Raw genomic sequence first — 27,345 nt, 5'->3', positions numbered from 1 at the left:
GAGTTGTTGCTGGGAAAACCCAGTGTATGGTAGGAGTTAAAAATAAAAGTTGGCGCTGGGAGGTGACGCGCTACAAACACCTAGGAGCAGGAAGGAGCAAAGAGAGAGGTAAAATTTGATGTATTCAGTTTTTTGGGGAGGCAACACATTTCAACCGCAAAATGGCATCTTCATCAGGCCAAATAGGAACAGTACAAAATAAACAGACAATAATGATTAAATATAAACAAAGAAAATTATAAATATTGTGAGAAAGTGAAAGGTGTCATTTGGGAAAACCGCTATCTGTCATACAGGCAGATGAAGGGTGTGTGGTAAAAGCCCTGGATTTGTCTGTAGTAACCCAAGGGTTAATGCAGACATGTGGTAAGCAGGAGTACTCTGTTTTGTCTGTGTTGGCCTAGCTAGCATAGACACCTTTGTAATGTCCGTACTGGGCCTGCTTATTATGGAGTAGGCTAGTAGTGGGACTCCTACTCCATCCGGACTTCGGTCCTGGGTTTCTATATAGCCCACAGGTGCGGGTCACAGACCTCGTTAGAGCCTGATTTAGTCTACAGGCTAGAAGCCGTAGGAGAGGCCCTACCTGGAGAGCTGAAGGCTGGACTGTGTTCACACAGCAAAGGTTACTGAGTGCCTCCTGATATTCAGCTGGCCAAGAGTGTGTGCCAGGCAGCCTGGTACATGTAAAGTTAGGGGCTGTTATTGTATTAGGCAGTGCCCAGCCGGGCAGGATTTATTTTGTTCTTTGTTATGTGCCTAAGCCAAGGCTGAATTTGTGTTTTGACAAGGAAGTGTGAATAAACACTTGATTTTTGGACTTTAACTCTGCGTGTGTCCCTGCTTTCTGCACTGCTACAAAGCAACTACCAGAGCAATGCCCCACAAAAAAAAAAAAAAATAAAAAAAATATATATATATATATATATATACATATATGTATAGTAATAAAAATTTATAAATATTAATAAATTTAATTTTATTATAATTTTTTTTTTACTTTTATCTTATTACATTGTATTTTATATATTTTTTATTTTCTGTTAGTTTTTTAACAGTTGCTTTTTCGCCTGATGAAGACGCCATTTCAGCATTGAAACACGTTGCCTCACTAATAAAACTGAATACATCAAACTTATCTCTCTCTTTGGTCCTTCCTGTTTCTGGGTGTTTGTAGTGTGTCACCTCTGAGCCCCAATTTTTATTTATAATTCTAACCCTAAAAATAGCTGTCGAAAACTAAACAGGGCCACTTACTGAACTCCTAAGTTAGGAATACACAGAGAGTAAAATATATAATTTCCTCATGCACCTCATCATTTTAGCTACAGGGGAGACCAGTTATTTGCAGTATATTTTGCTCCTCTTTTGTCCTGCATTGCATGTATAGGACAGACTTGGGTCGGGAAATCTTACCTTGTGTCGTGTTTGATGGACTCCCAACAGAAACAGAATTTGTCCCAAGAGGAGACAACTGCACAAAGCTGTCAACACTGATGTGTGAGCGCTCCTCATTGTGCGACAGAGAAGGAACGTGAGAAGAGACAACAGCAGGCAGAAAACAGATAAACTCAGGCCAATTTCAGAAACAATATCAAGAACATGATCTTCCTGTTAAAAAAGTAGAAGCATTAAACATTACTTAGCAATGATAGACACAGCATAAAAAGGAGGTTATCAAAGGAGCTGATTCTGCAATCAGTGTTCCAGTGTGTATTCCTGTTAATGTTGAAGATTATGGCTACAGCCAAAGAATATTGCATCTCCAAAAAGCAGAGAGAAGCAAGAAGTGCTCTAAAATTTCCTTGTAGACGCTTATGCCTACTTTGGTCTTGATAAAACACCGAGGGGCCTACACCAGCAGATAGCATAGCTCCACTGATTGGGGGTCATTTACTAAGGGCCCGATTCGCGTTTTCCCGACATGTTACCCGAATATTTCCGATTTGCGCCGATTTTCGCTGTATTGCCCCAGGATTTTGGCGCACGCGATTGGATTGTGGCGCATCGGCGCCGGCATGCACGCAACGGAAATCGGGGGGAAAATGAAAACCCCTCGGATTTGGAAAAACTGCCGCATTTAAAAAAGAAAAATGTGTCGCGGAGCTTGCACTCACCTTCATCCAGGATAGGCCGGTGTACTTGAGTGCGTTCCGATGCTCTTCAGCGCAGCAGCGCCACCTGGTGGACGTCGGAGGAACTGCCTTAATGAATCCTGGCCGGACCCGAATCCACCGCAGAGAACGAGCCGCTGGATCGCGAATGGACCGGGTAAGTAAATCTGACCCGTTGTGTATACTTCACACTAGACCTCAAGCAGCTTGGATTGTGCCTCTCCACTCTTCCTTCAGACTCTGGGATATTGGTTTCCAAATAAAATGCTAAAATTACTTTCATCTGAAAACAACACCTAGGACCAATGAGCTACAGTCCAGTTCTTTTCCTCCGTGGCCCAGGTAAGACGCTTCTGGCGATGTCTATTGGTCAGGAGCGTCTTGACACATGGAAGGCGACATTTGTAGCCCTTGTCCTGGATTTGGTAGAAACAAGAAGTGTAACTTTATATACATTTAATTCATGTCCTGGATATGTCTGTGTATTGCAGCTCTTCAGGCAGCAGTCCACTCCTTCCAAATCTCCCCCAAATTATTAAATGGCACTTTCTTAACAATCCTATCATGGCTGGGGTTATGCACCTTTTTATACCTAATTATTTCCTTCCTCTCAACTTTTTATTAATCTGCTTTATACAACAAGTCTGTGAACAGCTAGCTTCTTTAGCAATGACGTGTTGTGGCTTCATCTCCTTATTGAGTATATAAATGACTGCCTTCTGGACATCTGTCAAGTCGGCAGTTTTCCCCTATGATTGTGTCGCCTACTGAACCAGACTAAGGGACCTTTTAAAACGTTTAGGAAGCCATTGCAGGTTTTTGGGTTAACTATTCTAATTGAATGAATTTGAATTGAAAGAAAAATGGCTTTTGGGTTTTCCTTGGCTGTAAACTATAGTCATCAAAATAAACACTTGAAAAAGTCCACTTTGTTTGTAATGACGCTATATAATATGAGTTTCACTTCTTGCATTGATTACCGGAAAAAAAAATATTTTTGCTGATATTCTAGTTTTTTGAGAAACACTTGTATTTATTAGTCAAAAAGTGAGCAGAAGCAATACATGGCTGGATTAAAGCATTTCTTGAACCCCACCCTTTATCACCTTAAGTCCTGATGGTGCCATGAGTATCGCGAAGCTGGATAAATGGTTGCAGGAGCAGGTTGTGTGTGTGTCATTAGAATTGGAATATTCAGTTGTGCATCCCTCTTCGCTCCAATTATTCTTATTTGTGTCCCAGAAATTACAGGTCGGTCTATATGAAGGTTTGAGTTCCTGAAATGAAAACAATATAAGGTATTTGCTGACAGTCTTCACTCATGGCCCAAGTCAGGCTTCATGAAACTAAAACTTAAAAAGTTGAAACTACAAAGACAATTCCCATTACCTATGGTAGGGTTATTTACTACTAACATACTACAGTCTGCCTCAGGCTGATTTTTAAATAAAAGGAAAACAACCTCTCCAGAATCCACAGCAGCTTGCATCTACCCTACATTGCTTCTGCTTTGTACATCTCTAGCCATTAAAATGCACACAGCAGCAGACGGGGACAGTGTAGTCTCTGAATTGTCACTGTATTAAATATTTCTGGGTCACAAACGGTCAGTGAAGTTATATGCTGTGATTAGTCCCAAAATTAAGGCTGCAAAAATAACCACAAAAAAATAAAATAAAGGTCAAAGACATTTCTAACCGAAATTATCAAACTGAATTCATAATTCAAGTAATAAAAGTGAAGGAGTCGAAAAAATAAAAACCACCTTTTACCTGCTCTAAGCAGCGACACAATAAAATATACACAACACAACAAATAAAAAAGACAACTTCACAAATAAGACGCAAAATCTGAATCTGGGAAAAGTTGTGGAAAAAGTATTTTGGGAAGAAGCAAGAAATAAAGCAAGAGAAAAAAAGAGAAAGGTTGAAAGTGCGCCATAAACAGCCCAAAAGAGAAATCATGAAATCACCTAAGTATGTCAAAGGTCAATGTAGAGATTATTTCCATGACCTCTATATACCAACGGTACCTCTGACATGGGGGCAAAAACGAAAAATTTACTCTTGAAGCACTGACCTATATTGACTCATTTGAAGCACATAATATACAGTGACAAGCAAAAGGTTAACAAAATTTTGATGGAGAGATGTCCCATATCTCACCATCCACTTCTGCTTTAAAGGGAACCTACCACCACGATTCTACCTATCAAGGTAGAACGGGTGGTAGGTGCATGTATGGGATGTGGGGATAGCTCTTTTTAGAGCTAATCCTCATGTCCCCCGCTTTCTAACAAAATCTGATCCCAGGTTTCTTCTACGCATTCCCAATGTTGATGTATACTGGCATATATCACGGCCTGAGTATTGGCGTACAAGACATGATGATTTAGTCACAATTCCTTTTAAGACTACTCCACCCTCTTCAGCAGTTGTGTGGGGAAGGACGGTGCCAGGCTCGGGGGCGCAGGCTTTAGTGCAGTTCCACACGGCCGGATATTTATCAGGAGGCTGGAGACTCCTAATAAATCATGGCAGGGTTTGAATCATACGCATGCACATCATGTGCCAGTGCATGATACATCCCCCCATAGTTTATTTTTTTTTAACTCAACCCACATATGTCTAATTCTGTTGAGTTTTGGACCAATGCAGCAACTGTACTTTATTGTTATTGAATGATTTCTTCACCAATGTAACCAATGATGCTGGAACACTATCATCTTTTTCATACACGTATCACCCAAGTGTACACAACCCCTCTTGTAGTATACTCAAATATATCTTATCATTGACCACCATTGATCCTGGCTAAGTATCCGACAGCTTCAGATGTGAAACATAAGTTATTACCAGGTTTCTTCCAGTAATGCGCATTGTACAATGAAAGCATGGATGTCTATAATCTCACTATTATGAACACAAGTATTATTTGCACAAATCAACAACCACATATTTTCCCGAACTAAATGCAAATGCAAAAAGTATGGATCTAACCTACCAACAGAGTGGGTCAAAGGACTATCTGTGCTCACACATGACTATTTTTCATTAGGAGAGGATGGGAACATCAATGGGTTCTAGGTGTGCACCACAGTATGCAGATCTTTTTATGGCTGAATTAGAAGGTACATACCTTTCTACATGCACCACCAAACCCATGATCTACCTCTGTTATATTCATGATATTCCTATCATCCGGACTATAGGTGAAGAGGCACTTCAATTCCATGAGGGCTGCAAAATCTTCCACCCAACCATCTGAAATTAAGCTACACAGATAATAAAATACACTTTATGGCCACCACACACACATTAAAAACTGTTGTTTAACCACCACATCAATATTTCACAAACCAACAGAACAGCTTCCTTCCCAAACACACAAGACAATCCATCATATACAGTCAGGCTGTACGTTACAACTGTTTCTGCTCAGACAAGACAGACCTGGAAAAACGCATCCTGGAGCACAGGTCTGAATTTCTCCAGTTGTGCTATCAACCAAAAGTGACAGGCAACCAAATAAGCAAAGTAGCAGCCATCAACAGTGACAGGTTACTCTCATATAAGGAGACCCAACAGGAGGCCAGAGTACCCTTAGTAGTCACTTACAGCCCACAACTGGAGATCCTACGTCGTATTGCCAGGGAACTCCAACCCATTCTTCATAAAGATATGAGACTAAAAGAATTATTTCCAGTCCTCCCTCTCCTGTCTTTCTGGGAACCAACAAATAGTTTTTTGAAGTGCCCTGAAACCCCCATGAGATCAAGGGGACCTTCCTGTAGGTCTACCAATGTAGTGTACCTGTACCGTGTCCCACCAGAGGCCTCTATGTGGGGGGAAAAAGGCCAGAGACATCATCATATGAACTCACACTGATCTGACATTAAAATGGAAAGATCTCCCAGTGGCTGCACATCCAGAGCAGATCACACTATGGAAGATTTGCAGATTACAGTTTTAATGGGACAGTAACACAGAGAGAAAGAATGGGAGTATAAATTATTGCAGATTTAACACCTTACTAAGTGGTCTTAAAGAGGACCTGTTACCCTTAAAAATGGCGCTAGTAGCTGCTTACTAAAGTATGCAGCTCCTAGTGCTACAACAGTCCCTGCAGTGTTACACTCCATAATATCATGTCTGACAAAGAGAACTAGTATCCTCGTAAGTTCACCTCCAAATATACTCAGTTAGCCTCAAAAATGTATAGCGTGATTTATTCAATCTTTTTCAGCTCCATATGGCTAACACAGTACTAGTCTACGCTACTATTATTATGAAGGATATGATTTGTTGCATCATAATTGATAGACCATGTGGTCAGCTGACTTGTTGACTTCAATATTTGGCCTGGACATCCACCTCGTGGCTTTGGAATGGAAGGGAGAACTTCATTTCTTATTCTCCCAGCTGTCATGGCACTCACATAACGCAGTTTAGCATGCATGATGCATGGCTTCTCCTTGATTCAAACCAATGACTTTTTGCATGAGTATCTACCTTATAATACACTGAGATACCAGGGAATGTAAGAACAGGTTGTAATTTGTAGTAAACAATGAATAAAGATTGCTTGTCACGGTAAATCATTTTCCAACCTCACACTGGAACTTTGTGTGATATATGGTTATAGTAATTGTTGAACCTGTTGATTTTTTTCTCGAAACTAGTTGAAAGGGCTTTCTTACTCTAGCGGTAGGCACCGCTTTACCTTTCTGCCTGTTCGCCGCGATGTCACCTATTTACCTTTTCTGTTCTACAACCTGTAATCCATGTCTGATGAAGGTCTATGTTTAGACCGAAACGTCACACATTTATTTTGGAATGCTATTCGATGCTCTAAATAAATGTTCTAATTTTGCATCATTTTTATGAGAGCCAACTTTGCTTTATATATTGTTGAGGGATTGGTTATCCTACTTCAGCACCATATATTTTGTAAGCAAGTGGAGTGTTGTACAGTTCCTATTTTACTAGTGTGAACCCTTTATTATGCATCATTATCCTACATTATCCATTCTTCGCCTACATTTTTTTTAAATCAAAACCTTTTTATTGAAGTTTTTACCATATTTTTCTTATACACACAAAACACAAGTATTCTCCTAAACTATTAACCAACGCCGAGCCCTACTATACAAACCTGAATGTGAGCAAGCTGAAAAGTCACATTACGACCAGTTGATGTTAGATTTCTTGTAATGGCACCAGTGACCAACCTTGAATTGACAGTCTTGCCATCATCAACTGCTATGACTTGAATGGATTTCAGATCTCTGTAGACAATTAATATTGCTCCATCTAAAAGAAAGAAAAATAAACTGATATATGCAGGTTCCCACTTTGGCAAATTAATGTTATTGTTTCTATGATGAAAAATACTGCAATTTTCCGCTATTCTTTCTGTATCAATTTCTCACGGTTTTCTAGAGCTCTGCTTGCTGTCATTCTATAGCTTTTGAGTTCTCTCCATATGGCCTTAACCACGTTGCACTGTATTAACACAGCACACAGTGTTAAGATGTTAATAGAGCGGACATTTCAAGATGCAGTGATAGCTAATGGGGCAGATTTACTTACCCGGTCCATTCGCGATCCAGCGGCGCGTTCTCTGCGGTGGATTCGGGTCCGTCCGGGATTCACTAAGGTAGTTCCTCCGACGTCCACCAGGTGTCGCTGCTGCGCTGAAGTTCATCGGAATGCACTGGAGTACACCAAGCCAGGCAGGGTGCAGGTAAGCGCGTGTCTAGCGACATTTTTTTTTTTTAAATGCGGCGGTTTTTCCGAATCCGTCAGGTTTTCGTACTGCCACGCCCCCCCCCATTTCCGTCGTGTGCATACCGGCGCCGATGCACCTCAATCCGGGGCAATTCAGGGAAAATCGGCGCAAATCGGAAATTTTCGGATAACCCGTCGGCAAAACGCGAATAGTAAATAGTAAATGACCCCCATTGTGTGTATGAGAGGGTCCTGGACCCTTTGAAGCCATTATGGCAATGCCAACCTACAAAAAGCAGGCATTGATATTACTATGCTGACTGAAATGCAGAATAGAAAATTGGTCATCTCACTTCCCGGGTGCAGGACTTCAAATAAAAATAAAAATCCTTTTTTTGTCTTTTGAATAATAAACAAAGGTGAAACATTTGGCAATGCTTCTAATTTCATGGTGCTCAGGGTTGGCATATCACGGATTAGGGGCTGGTTATAACATACTGGTTATGGTGCATATTGGCACCAATGGCAATGTCATAGATAGTTAAAGGTCTTCCAAAGTGATTTTAGCCAGTAAGGTCATAAGCTCAGGGCAAGGATTTCAAACACTTTCTAAAACACCATTAAAAATATATTCAACTCCACCCACAAAAAGCAAGCCATCATACGGCGATGATGACTGACATGAGGAGTGGGAAAATTGGTCAGCTCACTTCCCGGGTGAAAATAAAATTATTATTTAATAATAAATACATTTGAAACAATAGACAACTGAAGCCACGGGTTTAAAGGAAATTAAGAGCGTTGTTTTTTTTTGTTTCAACTTTATTTATGACGATTGAAAAATTTAAAGTTAGGACTTTTGAAAAGAGAGGTTAAAAAAACTGTGCTTGGACATCTTGACCCAACAATGGCTGCTAGCCCAGGGGCTAAACATCCAGAAACATTAATGTTACCTCCTGTTTGATTTAACACATCACATGGCACTTCCATAAGGTTGTCATTCAAGTTCAGATTAAAGGGGATGCTGTTAGAAGAGCAGTTATTAAGGGAAACTTTCATGGTGACATCTGAAAAATAGATATGTACATAACAAGAACAATATTAATTTCATGATAGATCCAATGTTCTTTTAGAATAATCAGAACTTTTTAGGCCCAAATACAAAATCTATTATAAGGGTCTTAACAAGAGTCTTGTATTATCCCTAATAGGGTAGCAAGCATTCCAACTGCTAAGACATTGGCCCACATTTATTAAAGCTCCTGCACCAGTTTTCTGTCTGACTTTGCTTGTCCTTTTCAGTGCATACTGCTTGCACATGTAATCATAAAGTGTTCAAGACACATTTGTGTGGCAGCAGCTATGCGACGCAAAATTTTGCACTGAAATGGGCATTCCGGTGCGCGCCACATTTATCACGCAGTGTCCGAGAAAATTGTGTCCCACTCCCCATGTTAAAGGTGCTTCTAAAAAAGTGGCTGCACTCTATGAATCTGGCGCCGCCTGCACGACAAAGAACAAGCGCCAGAAATCGTGAATCTGGCGCCCTCTGCAGACTTCACGGGCAAACTGCACCTAGTGCACTGTTTGTGATGAATATGGACCATAGTTTTAGATGCAAAAGAAGGTGATAGTTGGATGATAGAAGGTGTGTGAAAAATTTAACACGGCTAAGCATAATGTTAAAACTGTTCTTGGTGGAGTAGGAAATCATTGCAAGTTTTAAATCAGGTGCCCATGCTTCCACCTGGAAGAGACTTAAAGATTTTTATGTAAGAGCAGTGCACATGGAACAGGAAGCACATTGTTGATGCAGTGATACATATTCATCTAAAGTAGGAATTTATTAAAAGATCTTTTATGTAGATGTTGAAAACACAGTCAGTATTTGTCCTCTGATTTTATTATTTTGTTAAAATTAAGTTCTTGAAATATTAAATTTTTTTCTACTTATTATTTTTAAAAATATTCATGAAATGCGGCAGTTTTTACTCTGGCCAATGAGTCTCAATACCCTTACACTTCCAGTTTTATGGAGATCACTTTACAGCCATCAATTCATTATCATGACATAGAAGATTACAGTGAGAGACATCACAATTCAGGAATAGGTGATAGCAAAACCAAGACAAGGTATTGTGGTGCACTAAACAGACACTTCAAATACGATTTACAGAGGCTGTACCTCTAGGTCCACCTCTTCTGTCCTCAGATCACCTTCGTTTATCAGACTGCTGTCCGGAACCAGGGGTAGTGGACACACTGGACCAACTTGGACAATGACACCTGGAAGCAAAGTGGGTTGTACTTGCTGCGGCGTGGTACCACCAAGTCGCTCCACAGGTGCAACTTTGTCCGCGGTGGGGGCCAAGGTGAGGTATAGATTTGTGAGGCAGAATCGTGGTCGGGGATAGGCAGGAGGTCGAGACAGCTCAGGTTCAACGTCAGAAGCAGAGCAGATGGTCAGGGCAGGCAGCCCAGGGTCACAACAGGAAACAATCTAAATGCTCAGGGCAAGGAACACAGCTTTCTCAATGGCATGGAAGCACAAAGATCCGGCAGGGTAGTCATAGGGCCTGTGTGGCAGAAGAGTCTTCGCTTGTTTTTCCGAAAAGACTTTAGCAAAGTCCTCATAATAGCGGGGAGACCCACCAGTGGCTTGTTGGAGACCATGACGGATACTGGATGAGGAACTACCAAACATCGAAACTAGCACTTTGGTCCTCAGCGAAAAGCATCACCGGCAAGCCAGTTGAGATTAGGTCATTGCAACCAGGAGAGACCAAGTAGAACTGAAGACGTGGATCGAGGTAGGACATAGAACGACAGGCTCTCTTTATGCATGGCCCCAACTTGCACAAATAGTGGCTCAGTTCGATACCGGACCAAGTCTCAGAGGATCTGCCCACTGACCAGCGGATTCTCTAGACGAACCATGGGGAAATGATGCTGGGAGACTAGGGCAGCATACATCAAGTTCCCTGCAGAGCCAGAGTCTAGGAAGGCTGAAGTTTGAACCGAGCCACTTGTTCCAAAACTGAGAAGGACAAGAACATTCAGACGTGGAGAAGCTTTGTTCTCACCTAGGGGCGCTTTATGCAGGAACCCTAGGTGCATGTGTTTCCCAGACACTGAGGATGGAATGGACACGTCTTAAGAAAGTGCTCCGGGCTGGCACAATAGAGCCAGAGATTTCCTTGCCTTCATCGGGAATGCTCTTGAGTAGACAGATGAGCTCTATCCACCTGCATAGGTTCCTCTGCAACTGACACAGAAGACGATTGAGGTGGTCTTTGGAATACAGGAGCAAGGCAGGGAAGACGTTGGGTCCTGACTTGCACTTGTTCAAGACGCTGCTCCTCAGTCCGCTCTGAGAACCGGATGTCAATCTGAGTGGCCAAAGAGATGAGACCACTTAGAGAAGATGGCAGGTCTTGTGCAGACAGTGCATCTTTAACCTGTCCAGAAAGTCCCTTCTTAAAGGTTGCGAACAAGGCTGCTTCATTCCAGGCTAGCTTAGAGGCTAGGGTACGGAACTGAACTGCATAGTAACCGACAGATGAGTCCCCTTGACATAGGTTCAGCAGAGCGGTCTCAGCAGGCATGGGTTCAATTTGCAAGGAGCACTGGGTGATAAAGCTCCTGCACAACTTGGGGTCCCCATCAAACTTGGAAGCATAGAAAGTCTCAGCCTAGGTTTTGCGGAAGATAGGGAACCTGAAGTAGCAGGAGGGACAGTAGGAACTTGACACTGCCTTTGAGTAGCCATCAATTGCTGCATCATGGCAGTGACTTGTCCGAGTTGCTGACTTTGCACAGCAATCTGCTGGGACTGCATGGCCTGTTCTTACTGTCAGGAAACAGGAGTAGTGGACCCACTGGACCGCCGTGGAAGATGACGTAAGCCGACAGAGTCTAAGTGGTACTTGGTTATCACCAGAGCTCGCTGCAAAGCGAGTTGGACGTGCTGCGGCATGGTACCACTAGGTCGCTCCACAGGCACGACTATGTCCGTGGTGATGGCCAAGGCAAGGTACAGAGTTGTGAGGCAGAATCGTGTTTGGACAGGCAGAAGGTCGAGACAGGCAGCACAGGTTCAATGTCAGAGGCAGAGCAGAAGGTCAGGGCAGGCAGCGGAGAAGTCAAGATCAGGAACAGAACCGGGGTCACAACGGAAATCAATCTAAACGCACAGGGCAAGGAACACAGCTTTCTCAATGGCATGGAAGCACAGGGACACAGGAAGGGGCTGGGAATTTAACAGGAAAGCGGTCCGGCAGGCAGTAATTATCGGCTCGCTGGACCTTTAAATCTTAGAACACCGGCACAAGCGCGCCATGGGAGGTGGGAGGCCCGTGCTGGAGCGAGGAGACCACTGCTGGAACAAGAAGAGGTAAGCAGGGTTGCTGCAGGGTTGAGGGGGCACAGAGAGGCACACGGGTGTGCCTGTGACCTGGGAGATGGGCGCAGGATGACCCAAGACAACTGCATCCCAATGTGCCCCTGCACACACAGTAAGTACACTGGGGCAAATTTAACAAAAGTGTCTCAAAGTAAGACAGTCTTATACTGCACCAGATTTTTAAAAAAAAACATTTTTTTAGTTTATGCCAGAAAACTATGCCAAAATGTGTCACCTTTCCTTCAAACACTCTTAATTTGAGACCCCTTTTGTTGTATACACTCACCGACCACTTTATTAGGTACACCTGTCCAACTGCTCGTTAATACTTAATTTCTAATCAGCCAATCACATGGCGGCAACTCAGTGCATTTAGGCATGTAGACATGGTCAAGACAATCTCCTGCAGTTCAAACCGAGCATCAGTATGGGGAAGAAAGGTGATTTGAGTGCCTTTGAACGTGGCATGGTTGTTGGTGCCAGAAGGGCTGGTCTGAGTATTTCAGAAACTGCTGATCTACTGGGATTTTCATGCACAACCATCTCTAGGGTTTACAGAGAATGGTCCGAAAAAGAAAAAACATCCAGTGAGGGTCATGGTCAAGACAATCTCCTGCAGTTCAAACCGAGCATCAGTATGGGGAAGAAAGGTGATTTGAGTGCCTTTGAACGTGGCATGGTTGTTGGTGCCAGAAGGGCTGGTCTGAGTATTTCAGAAACTGCTGATCTACTGGGATTTTCATGCACAACCATCTCTAGGGTTTACAGAGAATGGTCCGAAAAAGAAAAAACATCCAGTGAGGGTCATGGTCAAGACAATCTCCTGCAGTTCAAACCGAGCATCAGTATGGGGAAGAAAGGTGATTTGAGTGCCTTTGAACGTGGCATGGTTGTTGGTGCCAGAAGGGCTGGTCTGAGTATTTCAGAAACTGCTGATCTACTGGGATTTTCACGCACAACCATCTCTAGGGTTTACAGAGAATGGTCCGAAAAAGAAAAAACATCCAGTGAGCGGCAGTTCTGTGGGCGGAAATGCCTTGTTGATGCCAGAGGTCAGAGGGGAATGGGCAGACTGGTTCGAGCTGATAGAAAGGCAACAGTGACTCAAATCGCCACCCGTTACAATCAAGGTAGGCAGAAGAGCATCTCTGAATGCACAGTACGTCGAACTTTGAGGCAGATGGGCTACAGCAGCAGAAGACCACACCGGGTGCCACTCCTTCCAGCTAAGAACAGGAAACTGAGGCTACAATTTGCACAAGCTCATCGAAATTGGACAGTAGAAGATTGGAAAAACGTTGCCTGGTCTGATGAGTCTCGATTTCTGCTGTGACATTCGGATGGTAGCGTCAGAATTTGGCGTCAACAACATGAAAGCATGGATCCATCCTGCCTTGTATCAACGGTTCAGGCTGGTGGTGGTGGTGTTATGGTGTGGGGAATATTTTCTTGGCACTCTTTGGGCCCCTTGGTACCAATTGAGCAACGTTGCAACGCCACAGCCTACCTGAGTATTGTTGCTGACCATGTCCATCCCTTTATGACCACAATGTACCCAACATCTGATGGCTATTTTCAGCAGGATAATGCGCCAGGTCATAAAGCTGGAATCATCTCAGACTGGTTTCTTGAACATGACAATGAGGTCACTGTACTCAAATGGCCTCCACAGTCACCAGTTCTCGCATCATGGATGTGCAGCCGACAAATCTGCGGCAACTGTGTGATGCCATCACGTCAATATGGACCAAAATCTCTGAGGAATGCTTCCAGCACCTTGTTGAATCTATGCCACGAAGAATTGAGGCAGTTCTGAAGGCAAAAGGGGGCCCAACCCGTTACTAGCATGGTGTACCTAATAAAGTGGACGGTGAGTGTACGGCCCCTTCCACACTTGCGTTGCAGATCACGTCAGAGTTTGATCAGGGTGCGATCAGTTTTTGGTCAGTGAAAAACGCACATTTTGCATCAGAGTGCAATTTTCTGGACTCAGGACTGAGCTCTATCTTTTCTATGGCAATTGATGCGTGAAAAACGCATTGCACTTGCATTGCACTTGAAAGTGTCTCAGAGTACAGTGCGTTTTTGATGCATCTCCATAGACTTGTATGGTGCGTTTTTCACGCGCATGACTTGCAAAAGTAGAGCATGTCGAGATTTAAACGCGTGTTAAAAAAAATGTGCGTGTGCGTGAAAAAAAATGCAAGTCTGAAAAGACCCATTGGTTACAATGGGTCAGAGTGCAATGCAAGTTCTGCGCGTCAAAAGCACGCGCAGAAAACGCGCGTGTAAAACGCAAGTGTGAAAGGGGCCTAAGTGTCCCTTGATAAATGTGGTACAAGGCATTTACGTTTTATTGGTGTGAATTTACCAGTTTATTAAACAGATTTTGTAAAATATGTTTCTCTGTATCATACAATTTTTGCATTAATATTATTGCCCATTTGCGTGGCGCCCTCGATGGGCATTTACCCTAGCCTAAACCTTGCCCTAGACCTGGGTGATGTTCCCAGCTCTCTTCCTCTCCCTCCCTGAACAGCTAAAGAGGTCATGTAGAATGCCTCAACACTGTCCCTTAGAATTCATTTTGGGAAATTTACAGTATCTAGGCTTCTACTGGTGTACAATCCTTGAAAAAGTCGCAATTTCTGGCACATATTCAGGAATTGCAACTTTTTCACCCCTTACATCACCTTCACGCTAAGGGGGCATGCAGTCCCAGTGCACTAGCTGTAGCCTGTGCCCATTCCTGGCACAGGTCATAGCTCAATTCTATACCAGCCAGTACCTGATGTAGAATTACTTGGCCACATGGTCAGGTGCTGGATATATCAATACCCAAAAGAAAGGGAAAGTATAAATGAAATAGTGCTACTTTCTGGGGGGGGGGGGGGTCATCCTGGCACAACAATTTTGAGTTTGTCTGCAACCTAATCCAGTAATTTAATAAAATAGATTGCCCACTTAACAGCCAAATTACAGAGGAGAAGAAATGTAAATGTCTAATTCCTTTTTGTAACTTTTTTAATGTGTTTTTAGTGTTACTTTTAGACATTTGTTGGATTACTGCAACCAATCACAGGTGTTAACTCTTTAAATGCCATTTGCACAGTCGACAGCGGCATTTAAATCAAGGCAGCCACACGCCAGTACTAGCAAATCGTCACCAGAGGGTGCCGCCATTATGGAGGGTATTGCTGTTCCTCTATGACGTCATTAGGAATGGCAACTTCAAGCTCAGGTGCTTTAAACGCTGCCAGTGGTTTTTAAGCAATTAGTGTTACTGGTGGGGTTTTGATTTTAGTACCCTGAAATGAAATGATTTTTAAAATACAGTTTAACCAAACTGGGCCACACCAGTTTTTAATGGGTCCGCTCATCACTAGTCTTGGAGTAAATAGGTATAATGAAGGCAGGAACAGATAGAGGTATAAACAGTAAACAAAGCTTTCTACAGTCCACAGTTCTCAATCAGTGCACTCCCACACAACCTTGGCTGTGAATGGGCAGAATTGTAGTGCCTCTTCTCCAGATATGGAGGGGCATCAATAAGTGGACTATAGCTCTCTTTCTCCCTCTCCCTGAACAGCTAAAGAGGTCATAGAGCATGCCTAAACACTGTCCCTTAGAAGTCAATAGGGGGAGGATTTATCTAGGCTTCTACTAGTGTACAAGCCTTGATAAAGTTGCATTTACTGCAGGGGTATCGTCAATAACTGGGTTATACATATACTCACCAAGCTCAGTTTGCTTGATGACTTGGTTCCTTGGTGCATCAATAAAAGACTTCAGTGTGAACGTCTCAACATTGGTTAGAATGGTTGTCGTAAGTTTACTGATTGAATTTGTGATTTTAGCTGGGGGTTCAGTGGAGGATTCCAAAAGTATGTTACTGAGTTTTCCTATGTCATCTTCCAGATTTTGTTTGACTTCCTGTGAGGAATGTGAGATAAAGATTGGTAGATGGAAGAACAAGGGCGGGGTAAAGACCTGATGGTCAAGGTAGCGAGCAGAAGAAACTAAAAATTTGAGATATGAAAGCAAAAGTATCTTGAACCACCATCTACCGAGGAGGATCTGACTTCCACGAAGCACCAGAAACTAGTAATAAGAATCAGGTTATAGCTGATACCTTTTCAAGAATTTGTAAAATCAATGTGCCACACACAAAATGCGTTTTCTGCATTGGGCCATTTTTTTAAGAGCAGCACTGCAAGTCCTTGCTTGTTTAAACATCAGCTGTAACCTGCTCTTTATCTTACTGCCGCAGGATTTACTTAATCTGCCCTGGCCACTCTTGATCCGTGCCTCCATCAATTATAGGGTGCTAAGTGCCACAAGTTGCAATTTTCAGATTGTGTAGGGCATGATAAATCAGCCATGAAATTTTCCGCTTATGAGTATTCCCTTATACTTGTTTTAAACAAGATAAATGCCACCAAATCATATAGAAAGATATATACCATATATACTTCAGTACAAGCCGACCAAAATATAAGCCAATGCACCTAATTTTACCAAAAAAACAGGGAATATAAGTCTAGGGTGGGAAATATATTTGTCACAGCCTCCACCCACTAATGAAATGCTTAGTAGCAGCTCCCACTATTGAAATGCCCAGCAGCCTCCCCTCACTAATAAAATGCCTAGCAGTCTCCCCCGACTATAATGAAATGCCCTGCAGACTCCTCCCACTAATGAAATGTCCAGCAGCCTTCCCCCACTAATGAAATGCTCAGCAGCCTCCCCTCACTAATGGAATGCCCACCAGCCCCCTCCACTAATAAAATGCCCAGGAGCTTCCCCCTCATTATTGAAATGCCCAGCAGCCTCCCCTCATTATTGAAATGTCCAGCAGCTTCCCCTCATTAATGGAATGTCCAGCAGCCTCCCCCTCAGTACATGCTCGCAGTGTTTATTTTTTTTATATATACTTGAGTAGAATCCAAGTGGGGATTTTTAAGTACAAAAAATGTGCTGAAAAACTTGGATGGAAAGACAGGTTGTAAGGCCAATAGATGTATGTTAATACATATTACTATTATGTGAATGCTACATGGCATAATTATTTGAGAAATATATACAACTTCTTATGTGTGAACTAAAATTTGTAATAGATGCACTATCCATACTCTATATAATATGTATGCCTATTTGTACAAATATATATCTTGGTAGACACATAGAGGGATTATCTCTTCTGAAGTACTTACTTCTTCTGTTAGAGTGTAATTCAATTGACAGACAGAGTCTAAAATATTACTTGTGAGCTTCAGAACGGCACAGGCTTCATTCTGCAAGTACAGAGATAGTGGTAAATGAACATAAATCGTATTGGTATATTTGTGCCATTGCTTATATTCTAGGGTTAGCAGCATGGGTTGCTATATATTAACAACTTCACAAATGCATCATTAATTTGAAACTAATTGCCTCCACACGAGGCATATACATTCTGTGCAAAGAACATCTAAAACCATGTTGTGAATAAGCAGATTTTACTATTCATCCACCAAGGATTTCATGGTCTTGTGGTCACATATTCTCATTTTTCTCACACATTTATTAAAATTGTTGCGTTTCTAGTTTTGCTTCTTGGGATGGTATCTTTTAAGCCCACCAAAGGATATTATTTAGGAGGATCTCCCTCAATGGGAGGTCATTTATCTTTATTTTTCTTCACGTTTTTTTCTGTCTTTTTTGATGCATTGCAATGTTTGCGCCTTTTTGGGGACATTTTGAAATGTCTGTCGGACATTTGTTTTTTTCGTTAGTAAGACACATTTATCTTCTATTCCAGATGTGCTAAATGTTGCAAATGACATTTATCATTTCAATTTATCTAAAATTTGCAACATTTTTGGCTGCAAAAAACTCCATCGGAAACCATACTTAACCCCTTCCCGAAGCGCGCCGTAATGTTACAGCATGTGTCGGGTGCAGGTGCATGGAGAGGGCTCAAGGGCTGAGCCCTTTTCATAGCCGGTAAGCGGGAGTTATCCCAACGATCACCGCCAGCAAATCTGCTGGTGGCTTCAAAAAGCATCTTGCCAAGGATCGTCGCTCCCAGTGACGTCATTGGGGAGCGACGATCCATTGCTATGACAGCCTCGGGTCTTTCAAAGACTGAGGCTGTCTCGTTTTAACGCATTCATTACAATGTGCTAATTTCACATTGTAATGAATGAGGAGGAAAATCACTGTAGTATGGCAGTATATGGTAGGATCGATCAGACAACCTAGAGTTAAAGTACCCTAGGGGGTCTGAAAAATAGTAATAATAAAAATAGTAAAAAAAAAATTAATTAAAAAAACATAAAAATCAAATCACTCCCCTTTCCCTTGAAGTCATATAAATAAACAATAAAAATCATAAACACATTAGGTATCGCCGTGTCCGAAAATGCCAGAAATATCAAAATCTAATAAACAGTTTTTACTGCGTTTAACCCCGTAACAGAAAATAGCGCCCAAAGTCGAAAATGGCACTTTCCATTTTGAAAAATATAAAAAATTCAATAAAAAGTGATCAAAAGGTCGTACAGTCCTAAAAATGGCAGCATTGAAAACTTCATCAAAAGTGGCAAAAATTACACCACCCACAGCTCCCAAAACCAAAGTTCAAAAAAGTTATTAGATGTCAAAATAAAACCTCCTGTACAATTTTTTTTTTAATTTTTGTAAAAGTATGAAAACATTCTAAAACATATACAAATGTGTTATCCCCGTGATTGCACGCCCCCCAAAAAATAAAGCAGACTTGTCAAGTTGGGGCGCACAGTGAAAGCCCCAACTTCCTGCTTCCTACATGGCATGGAATAATAAATAACATCACTATTAAGTGCAATTTGTTATGCAGAAAACGAGCCGTCACAGAGCTCCATACGTGTAAAAATAAAAAAGCTATAGATTTTTGAAGGTGGGGAACGAAAAATGGAAATGAAAAAACAAAAAAAGGGCCAGGTCATTAAGGGGTTAAAAAAATTTCATCCATATTTTTATTAATTGTCTTCTAAAATTACCTTGGTATTTGTTTTTCCACTGCTGGATCCCTGGGTGCCTAAAGAGAATAACATAAGGATATGTTAACCTGCTTCCTTTTACAAGGAATAACCCAAACATCTTACTATAACAAACGGACTCACTGTGCCATCCAACTAGTTTGACTTTGTGCCTGCGCTAAGGGTATTATCCATATTTCTGGTTTTTATCCTTACAAGGGTACCAGGACTTTGCTGTGGAAGAATTGCAAGTCTGCTTCTTCTCGTGGTGGTCCTTGTATGGATATCAGCTGGTTCAAGTAGGTCAGGGAGCACCAGTGGTCTAGTTATAGGGCAGGCAGCAATCCAACAAGACATCGGTCAGGGGCTTGCAGCAAACAGACAGTGTCCAGTGTACGAGCCATAGTACAGTGTAATAAAAAATTATGCATCTAAATGGTTGAATTTTATGCATGGAAATTCAATATGGGATCATATATATATATATCTTTAGAATAGGCAGTATCTTCCAGTCCATCTAAAATGCCCAACTCTTGCAGTCAAATGAAAATGCTAGTTCACTGCCCTTTCTTTTTCTCAATTTCATGAAACATCAACATATTGGGCCTCATTTATCACTATGTGCAGTTTGCATGACTAATTCTTCCCATTAGATGTTATATATGCCTGACTGATATAAACACGAGTAGAGAACTTTTAGGTTACAAAAAGGCATCTAACGGATTGGAGCGCAAGAAAGCAGAAGGGAGAGTCACCGTGGTCCCGAGGAAATTTGAGGAGTGCTGAGTAATGCCGAGGGGTTGCTGTAGAGGTTACAGCAAATGCGCAGAAACCGGCAGCGAGAAGGAGCATACCAAGGACGAGAAAATAGGAGAAGCAGCGGAGGCTACTGGGGCGGAGAGTAGCCTTTGCTCCCGCTGCCTGATGAGGCTACTGAACTCCCCAGTAGCCTTACTGAAAAATGTGCATATTAGACAAAGTGTAGTTTAGTGTAGAAAGGATTCTAGAATTAGCTAAACATAGATTAGGGGTTAGAAGGTCATTGGGAACCTGATGGTAGGTTTCCTTTAAGGCAGTGCTCCACAGTATAAAATCACAGTGTAAAACACTGCTAAATTTGGGCGCCAAACGAAAACCAGCCCTCATTTATCAATAGTGTTTGAGAGCAAAACTTTTCTAGTTGCTCATTGCAGCCAATCAATGTTCAGCTTTTATTTTGTAAACTGCTGTAGGAAAATGAAAGGCGATCACTGATTGGTTGCCATGAACAACTAGAACAGGTGGCTCTCAGACACTTTTGATAAATATCCTCCAATATATCTTCAAGAAGTTTGGCAGACTAATAGGAACGTGATTGTCTGCAGCGACCCTTCCAAATATATTACTCCACACATACAGGAATAAAAGAAAATGAAGGCACCAATTTTCAGGATTGGCGATCGCTAAGATCATATTCATTCCATAACACAAATAAAAAGATGATAAACAATGAAATGAAAAGGGGCTTAGCGGATATATAAAGGGAAAGTACAAGCAATATTACATCGTACTCACAAGATTGGGGTATGTTTCCTAATCCATCTTTACAAGTACAATTATATGAGCCCTCGGTGTTGTGGCAGACCAGGTTAGGGCCGCAGATACCTGGGAAATCACTGCATTCATCTATATCTGTAAAGGGGAATAACATAAGTACATTATAGCTATGTACAAAATGTCATATATTTTACATAATCTATTTATTTTCTTGTGACACATAAAGCTGCGTTGATGCATTTTTTTTAGATATTTTTATACTTTATTTTGTTTTATTATGGGTAGTGGTGACCAATCAATTTGTGGATTTGTAGATTATTAATAATTCCTTTATTTATATAGCGCACACAGATTACGTAGCGCTGCACCTTGCCAAATCTGTCTCTGTCCCAATGGGGCTCACAATCTAATCAACCTACCAGTATGTTTTGGAGTGTGGGAGGAAACCTAAGCAAACACGGGTAAAACATACAAACTCTTTGCAGATGTGGACCTGGACCCAGGACCCCAGCGCTGCAAGACTGTAGTGCTAACCTCTGAGCCACCGTGCTGTACAGATCTAGTCATTTCAAATCAAACCCAATCTTTCCTGAATCACTTTGGACAGCTCTTGTATAAATGATAATTATGGAAGACTGATGGATCCAATAAAATGTCCAATGAATTCTGTTAGCGTCTATTTGCTTATTATTGTTTTTGAGAGAACCGAAAATGAAATACATTGTAAAAAGTTGAAAAAAAAAGATTTGAACTTTTTTTTTTTTTGTCTCCTTCAAGGCTTTATTGATTGAGTTAAGATAAATACAAAGTAATATGGGTTTATGCATTATTTGCCTTTAGGGCATGCATGGTTAACAAGCCAACATTCAATTTAAACATGTAAAGAGGAAACATTTTTAAAAATAAAATAAAATCAGTGGAGGACTAGAGGGATTTGTATAACAATTTCAGGGTGTGGTCACACGTGGCAGTAATGCATCAGAACAGCTGAGAAGAGGAGATTTGCCTGATAACATAGGTGTTAACAATGTGTTTACAAAACCCATGTGGTCTGTTAGTGCCGGGTCTGGACTATGATGTCACACCGGCACCAGCAGAAACGGATGTCCCACAATCTTCTTCTGACCCTCCGACGTAGAAAGATGTCGTGTCAGAAGTAGTACCCTTAATGGCAGCCGTAAAAACCCCGTACGGCGGTCATTAAGGGGTTAAAAACAAAACAAAAAAGAAATTAATGTTTGCACTCGCCTACACATGTGTTGGACTTGGTTTTGAATCCACTGTCACAAGAACAATAGTATGACCCCGCTGTGTTGTGGCAGGTGGAGTGAGATCCACAGATTGCTGGGATATCAGTGCATTCATCTATATCTGTGGAAGAAGAAAACGTAAACCGGAATCACACTTCAATCATTATCATGTAGAATCAGTTTAATAAATTATGACAAATGGTAACACAAAGAGCGAGTGGTGTAAAAAACTCTTTCTACACTAGTTCCCTCTTGTGTCTATCTGGATTAAGGTATAACAGCTGGTAAAATGTAGCAGTTGTAACTTAACACCTTAAAGGGATTGTTCACTTTTAGCAAATAATTGATATTGTTTGTGTGATGAAAGGTTATACAATTCTGTGTCATTTCCTCACAGTTTTCTAAATCTCTGCTTGCTGTCATTCAATAGGAAGCTTCATGGTTTACTTGCTGTGGATAGACACTGGTACATGATCATGTGATGTGACACAGGTCCACGGCTCGCTAAATCCCTGGTCATGTGATGTGACACAGGTGCACGACTCGTTATATCCCTGGTCTTGTAATGTTACACAGGCACACGGCTCGTTATATCCCTGGTCATGTGATGTGACACAGGTGCACGGCTCGTTATATCCCTGGTCTTGTAATGTTACACAGGCACACGGCTTTTTCTATCCCTGGTCTTGTAATGTTACACAGGCACACGGCTCATTAAATCCCTGGTCATGTGATGTCACACAGGTGCACGGCTCGTTATATCCCTGGCCATGTGATGTCACACAGGTGCACGGCTCGTTATATCCCTGGCCATGTGATGTCACACAGGTGCACGGCTCGTTATATCCCTGGTCTTGTGATGTTACACAGGCACACGGCTTGTTATATCCCTGGTCATGTAATGTCATACAGGTTAATGGCTACTTGTATCACAGAGCATAATCCACAGCTGTGTGATATAAAGAGCAATGCACCTGTGTGACAACACATGACCAGGGATATAACAAGCTATGTGCCCGTGTGACATTACATGACCAGCAATATTACAATCCGTGCAACTGTGTGACATCACATGATGAGGGATATAACAAGCCGTGCACCTGTGTGACATCACATGACCAGATATAATGAGCCGTGCACCTGTGTGAGATCATATGACCAGGGGTGTAAGGAGCCTGGCACCTGTGTGCCATCACATGACCACGGATATAATGAGCCGTGCACCTGTGTCACATCACATGACCAGGGATACAACGAGCCGTGCACCTGTGTGACATCACATGACCAGGTATACAACAAGCTGTGCACCTGTGTCACATCACATGACCAGGGATATAACGAACCTTGCACCTGTGTCATATCACATGACCAGGGATCAGTTTCTATCTACAAGAAACAATGAATCTTCCTGTTGAATGTATATAAAATATAAAACCCATCAAATAACTTTTATAAACTCCTTCTGTGGCAGGATAAATAAACTACCAAGATGAAGGATTGTAAACCAAGCACACTGACATACTGGCTTGTGCCCCCTCTGGTAGGATCCACTCTTCTTTGCGTTTCTTCTGCTTTAAAAATTATGCAAACTAGCCTGAGGAGCTCCAGGCTCCATTAACACCTATGTAACCCAGAGCCCCTCAGGCTCATTTGCATAATTTAAAGATTTTTTTTTTTAAATAAAAAACAGGGCATAAGAATCTAAAAGAAAAGCAGATCCTGCCAGAGGGGGCACACACCAGTATGTCAGTGTGCTTGGTTTACAATCCTTCATCCTGGTGGTAGATGTCCTTTAAATGTGCCATTCCCAGTGTGACATAGATAATATTTTAATCTAATTTTCATATTTTTTCCCTATGTTCACGTTTTAGGGTTATGAACTATTCAAAACGTGTTTTAATATTAACATTTGTTTTCCATATTCCAGTTTATTGTTTTTAATTGTATCAGATAAAATTACAATACAGGTAAGAGAAATATGATATAATACAATACAAACCTATATTGGTGAACCATTTCACCCTCAACTTAACCCTATACAATGATTTTTTGTACTGGGGTAGTGACAGCTCTGATTGATGCAGGAGGACCAGAGCAGGGATTATCCGGGGGTTCTGTCCAGTCAGTTCTTGAGTCACCGCATCCCAGAACTGACATATCCCAGGGCAGTCCCAAAAGATATGCAGTATGGTCCTCTCTGAGGTGCCACATCTCCAAAACAATGTTGATGTGTCTAGGAACATTTTATGGAGGACGTGTGGGACCCTGTACCATCTACTCATGATTTTGAAGTTTATTTCTTGGTATGAGTTGGAAATTGAGGCTTTGCTGGACACTGTCAAAATTAGTTCCTTCTGTTCCACTGAATGGGAGAGGCTCAGATCTCTTCACCACTTCTGTAGGAACGTGGGGACGTGTCCCTCCTTTGGGGCGGTAATATTCACATTTTTATAAAGTAAAACCAACTTTACACAATTTGGCCCAGTGCGTCTGTATACTCATAATCTGTCACAAGAAAATGGCAGGAAGATTGTGTCTCTGCGTCCATATGTGGTTATAGGAAACCAAGAAATAATCTTTGTACTCACCTACACAAGTGTTGGAGATATTTCTGAATCCTTTTTCACAAGCACAATAATAGGAGCTGTTTGTGTTGTGGCAGATGAAGTTAGATCCACAGATTCCTGGGTTATCTCTGCATTCATCTATTTCTATAAGAATAGAACGTAAGGATCACAGGACTCATCAAAATCCGACATTGATGCATCTTTTCTATCAGGTGACAGAAGGTCATACACTTGTTGTTGCATATATTTCTGCAGTTGCTTTCATCATCTGATCATCACTTGTATGAAACTGATATTTCAACTAAACACAGAGTAAGTGCATAATTTAGACCCATCAATGAGTATTTCGGATGCCAATGCCCAGGCCAGTGTTAGGGCTCATGCAGAAGGCTAGAAGATGGGGACGTGTTCTAGCCGTTTTTTTCGGTTTATTCACAAGGCTGTAAATTCCACATCCCCATGCATAAGCCGACTAGTCAAGCTGCAAAAGATGGAGCAGGTCCTATTCCTGCCCTGGTCCCATAGTGACTCTTGCAGTCTCTTATTATTAACACTTCCTCACCCGCCGATCACACACAGGACCCTAAGACATCCCATATGACTGCACACCTCGGCCGACATTTATTAAAGCGTATGCGCCAGTTTTTCTGACTCAGCACTGACTAAAAACGTGCACATTGCTTGTTGCTACGTGTATTTATGTTGTGTCTGCACCAGTTTTGTGTTGCGGTTGTTCTGTGTGTCTGATGTTCCACAAAATTCTGCACATGAAGGGGGTTGGAGTCAGACCATGCGACATTTATTTTAGCGAATCAACAGAATTTTAAAAAAATGTAAAAGTTGGTGCCCACTTCCCGATCAGTGCAGGGGGCAACAGATTGATGAAGATCGTGCACCAGTTATGACGAATCTGGCGACCCCTGCACACTACACAGGCAAACTGCACATAGTACAGACTGCACTAGTTTTGATGAATGTGGCCCGTCGTGTGTATTTTTGTCACCTTAGCAAATATTAATGTGTCCCCTTCTCATACACTTATATCATAACTAAACTTTTCTGCCCTTATAAGTTGTGTAGCATATGTATCTTTGCAGTCTTCAGAACTTGTACGCAAGAAAATTGGCGTACGAGTCCTGATTAATCTCCCTCTGTATCTCAATGGCTGATGCTAAATGATAAATCCAACATAGTTTGACCACTCAGGAATCAAAGTCATTTTGCTTTTTGCTTTTTTCGTTTTTCACTCTTCGTCTTTAAAATTCCATAATTTTATTTTATTTTTCTATGTGCAGAGCTTTATGAGGGCTTGTTTTCTGTGTAACAAATTGCTGTTCCTAGTGTCAGTATTTTATATTTCCGTGTCATGTACTGTGAAGCAGGAAAAAATTCCAAACGTTTGACAAAAGAGCACATTTTTTGTGGTGTCTGTTTTTACAGCTTTCATTTTGTTCTCCAAATGACAACTACCCTTTAATTCTTTGGGTTGGTACTATCAAGAAGCTATCAGGTTTTAATAGTTTAAATAGGTTTTAAAAATTAAACCTTTTATACAAAAATAAAATTGCAATTTCTCCTTGTTCTGTTTTTTACTTTTTACCAAATCTTTTACTGTATTTTTAAGCATAAAATAGGATATTGTCAATAAAAAGGATAAAGTACCCTAGGGGGTCTGCTCACACCTACCATATACTTCAATACTACAGTATTAAGAGTTTTCATAAACATCGACAACAGTGAGTACTGTTATGATCATGTCACAGGCCTCTCCTGGCTGTAACAGCAATCGCTGCCCCCCCCCCCCCCCCAATGACATAACATGGTATTTAGATCATGGGGAGCATTTATTATTTTGTTGGCTATAATTTTCCCTGTGATTTAAGTTTGTGTTGCACGGGATTAATGATTTGGCGCACAAACCAAAAGAATAAGAACTGTCTCCACATTTATGAAGGTGAAGTAGAACTCCCTGGACCAGCTTTTAGATGATCTAATTTTGCACCAAAAATTGCGCCAAAAAAAGAAAAATAAAAGCACCTGGAAAGTGTCAGATTCACAAGCACGACATAATTGTGCACCCAAAAACAGAACAAGTAGTGATTATCGGAAAACCACCAAAATTGTGGCGCTGACACTTCATAATTAAGGCGCAAGAAGTGCAGCAAGAGAAAACCGCCACTTTTGCGTTTCAAAGTCGATTATAAAACCGTCTTTTACAATTATGCAAATTAGCCTCAGGGGGTTCTGGCTACGTGGCCAAAGCCCCTTCTGGCTCCGTCATCTCTGTTCGGTATTACTGCCCACCTTCTCCGCTCTCTAGGCTTTGGTGCACTTTATGTGCTTTTCTGGCTCTTTTAAGGTCATGCACATTTTTGTAGAGTCACAGCTATTCATTGTTCCAGTCTAAAACTGTCCTAAAAGGCAGTCTAAATATTGGAGCTAATTTTTTTTTGCTGCAAAAATTTGTCTTAATTTCCTGTGTATTTCATATGCACAGCAAATTGAGACAAATTTTTGCAGCAGAAAAAATTTGCTCCAATATATAGACACTTTTTAGTATGTGATAAACACTCTCAAGATCTTCTTCTTTAGCTCAGTCTACCCCTACTGGCCACCTCCAGTGGAATCTCTAAGTACACGACCGTCAGGGGGACGTATGTATGGCGGCATGCATGGCAGCTATGGTGCATGGACTCGGTGCGGTGAGCGCAACAAGCCGCAAAAATATAGAGCCTGCTCTATGTTT

General features: G+C 41.6%; 1 protein-coding gene and 1 long non-coding RNA gene across 6 annotated transcripts in view; one reads left to right on the top strand and one right to left on the bottom strand.

The window, feature by feature from the left end:
• LOC140127925 (uncharacterized) overlaps nucleotides 1-27,345 on the top strand; it is a 282,936-nt gene that overhangs the window by 166,959 nt on the left and 88,632 nt on the right. For 2 of the 5 annotated variants that reach the window (XR_011855084.1, XR_011855081.1), the window contains one exon: nucleotides 1,048-1,138. The exons of 2 other annotated variants lie outside the window; for them this stretch is intronic. This is a non-coding gene — a long non-coding RNA (uncharacterized lncRNA). Of the gene's footprint in view, nucleotides 1-1,047; nucleotides 1,139-1,446; nucleotides 7,985-27,345 lie in introns of those variants that run through there. One more of the 5 variants, XR_011855082.1, reaches the window with a different exon arrangement.
• LOC140127922 (adhesion G protein-coupled receptor E3-like) overlaps nucleotides 1-27,345 on the bottom strand; it is a 72,676-nt gene that overhangs the window by 12,319 nt on the left and 33,012 nt on the right. The window contains exons 5-14 of the mRNA XM_072149140.1: nucleotides 24,621-24,743; nucleotides 22,031-22,153; nucleotides 20,801-20,917; nucleotides 19,268-19,305; nucleotides 17,459-17,539; nucleotides 15,983-16,178; nucleotides 8,797-8,910; nucleotides 7,269-7,426; nucleotides 3,221-3,391; nucleotides 1,417-1,611 (exon numbers count right to left, since the gene is read on the bottom strand). Coding sequence (XP_072005241.1) covers nucleotides 1,417-1,611; nucleotides 3,221-3,391; nucleotides 7,269-7,426; nucleotides 8,797-8,910; nucleotides 15,983-16,178; nucleotides 17,459-17,539; nucleotides 19,268-19,305; nucleotides 20,801-20,917; nucleotides 22,031-22,153; nucleotides 24,621-24,743 — 1,316 coding nt within the window. The remainder of the gene's footprint in view (nucleotides 1-1,416; nucleotides 1,612-3,220; nucleotides 3,392-7,268; nucleotides 7,427-8,796; nucleotides 8,911-15,982; nucleotides 16,179-17,458; nucleotides 17,540-19,267; nucleotides 19,306-20,800; nucleotides 20,918-22,030; nucleotides 22,154-24,620; nucleotides 24,744-27,345) is intronic.

This window comes from Engystomops pustulosus, chromosome 4, assembly GCF_040894005.1.
Source record: "Engystomops pustulosus chromosome 4, aEngPut4.maternal, whole genome shotgun sequence".
Taxonomy (NCBI): Eukaryota; Metazoa; Chordata; class Amphibia; order Anura; family Leptodactylidae; genus Engystomops; species Engystomops pustulosus.
Note: the sequence above shows the minus strand (reverse complement) of the source record. Positions and strands in the feature narration are given on the sequence as shown.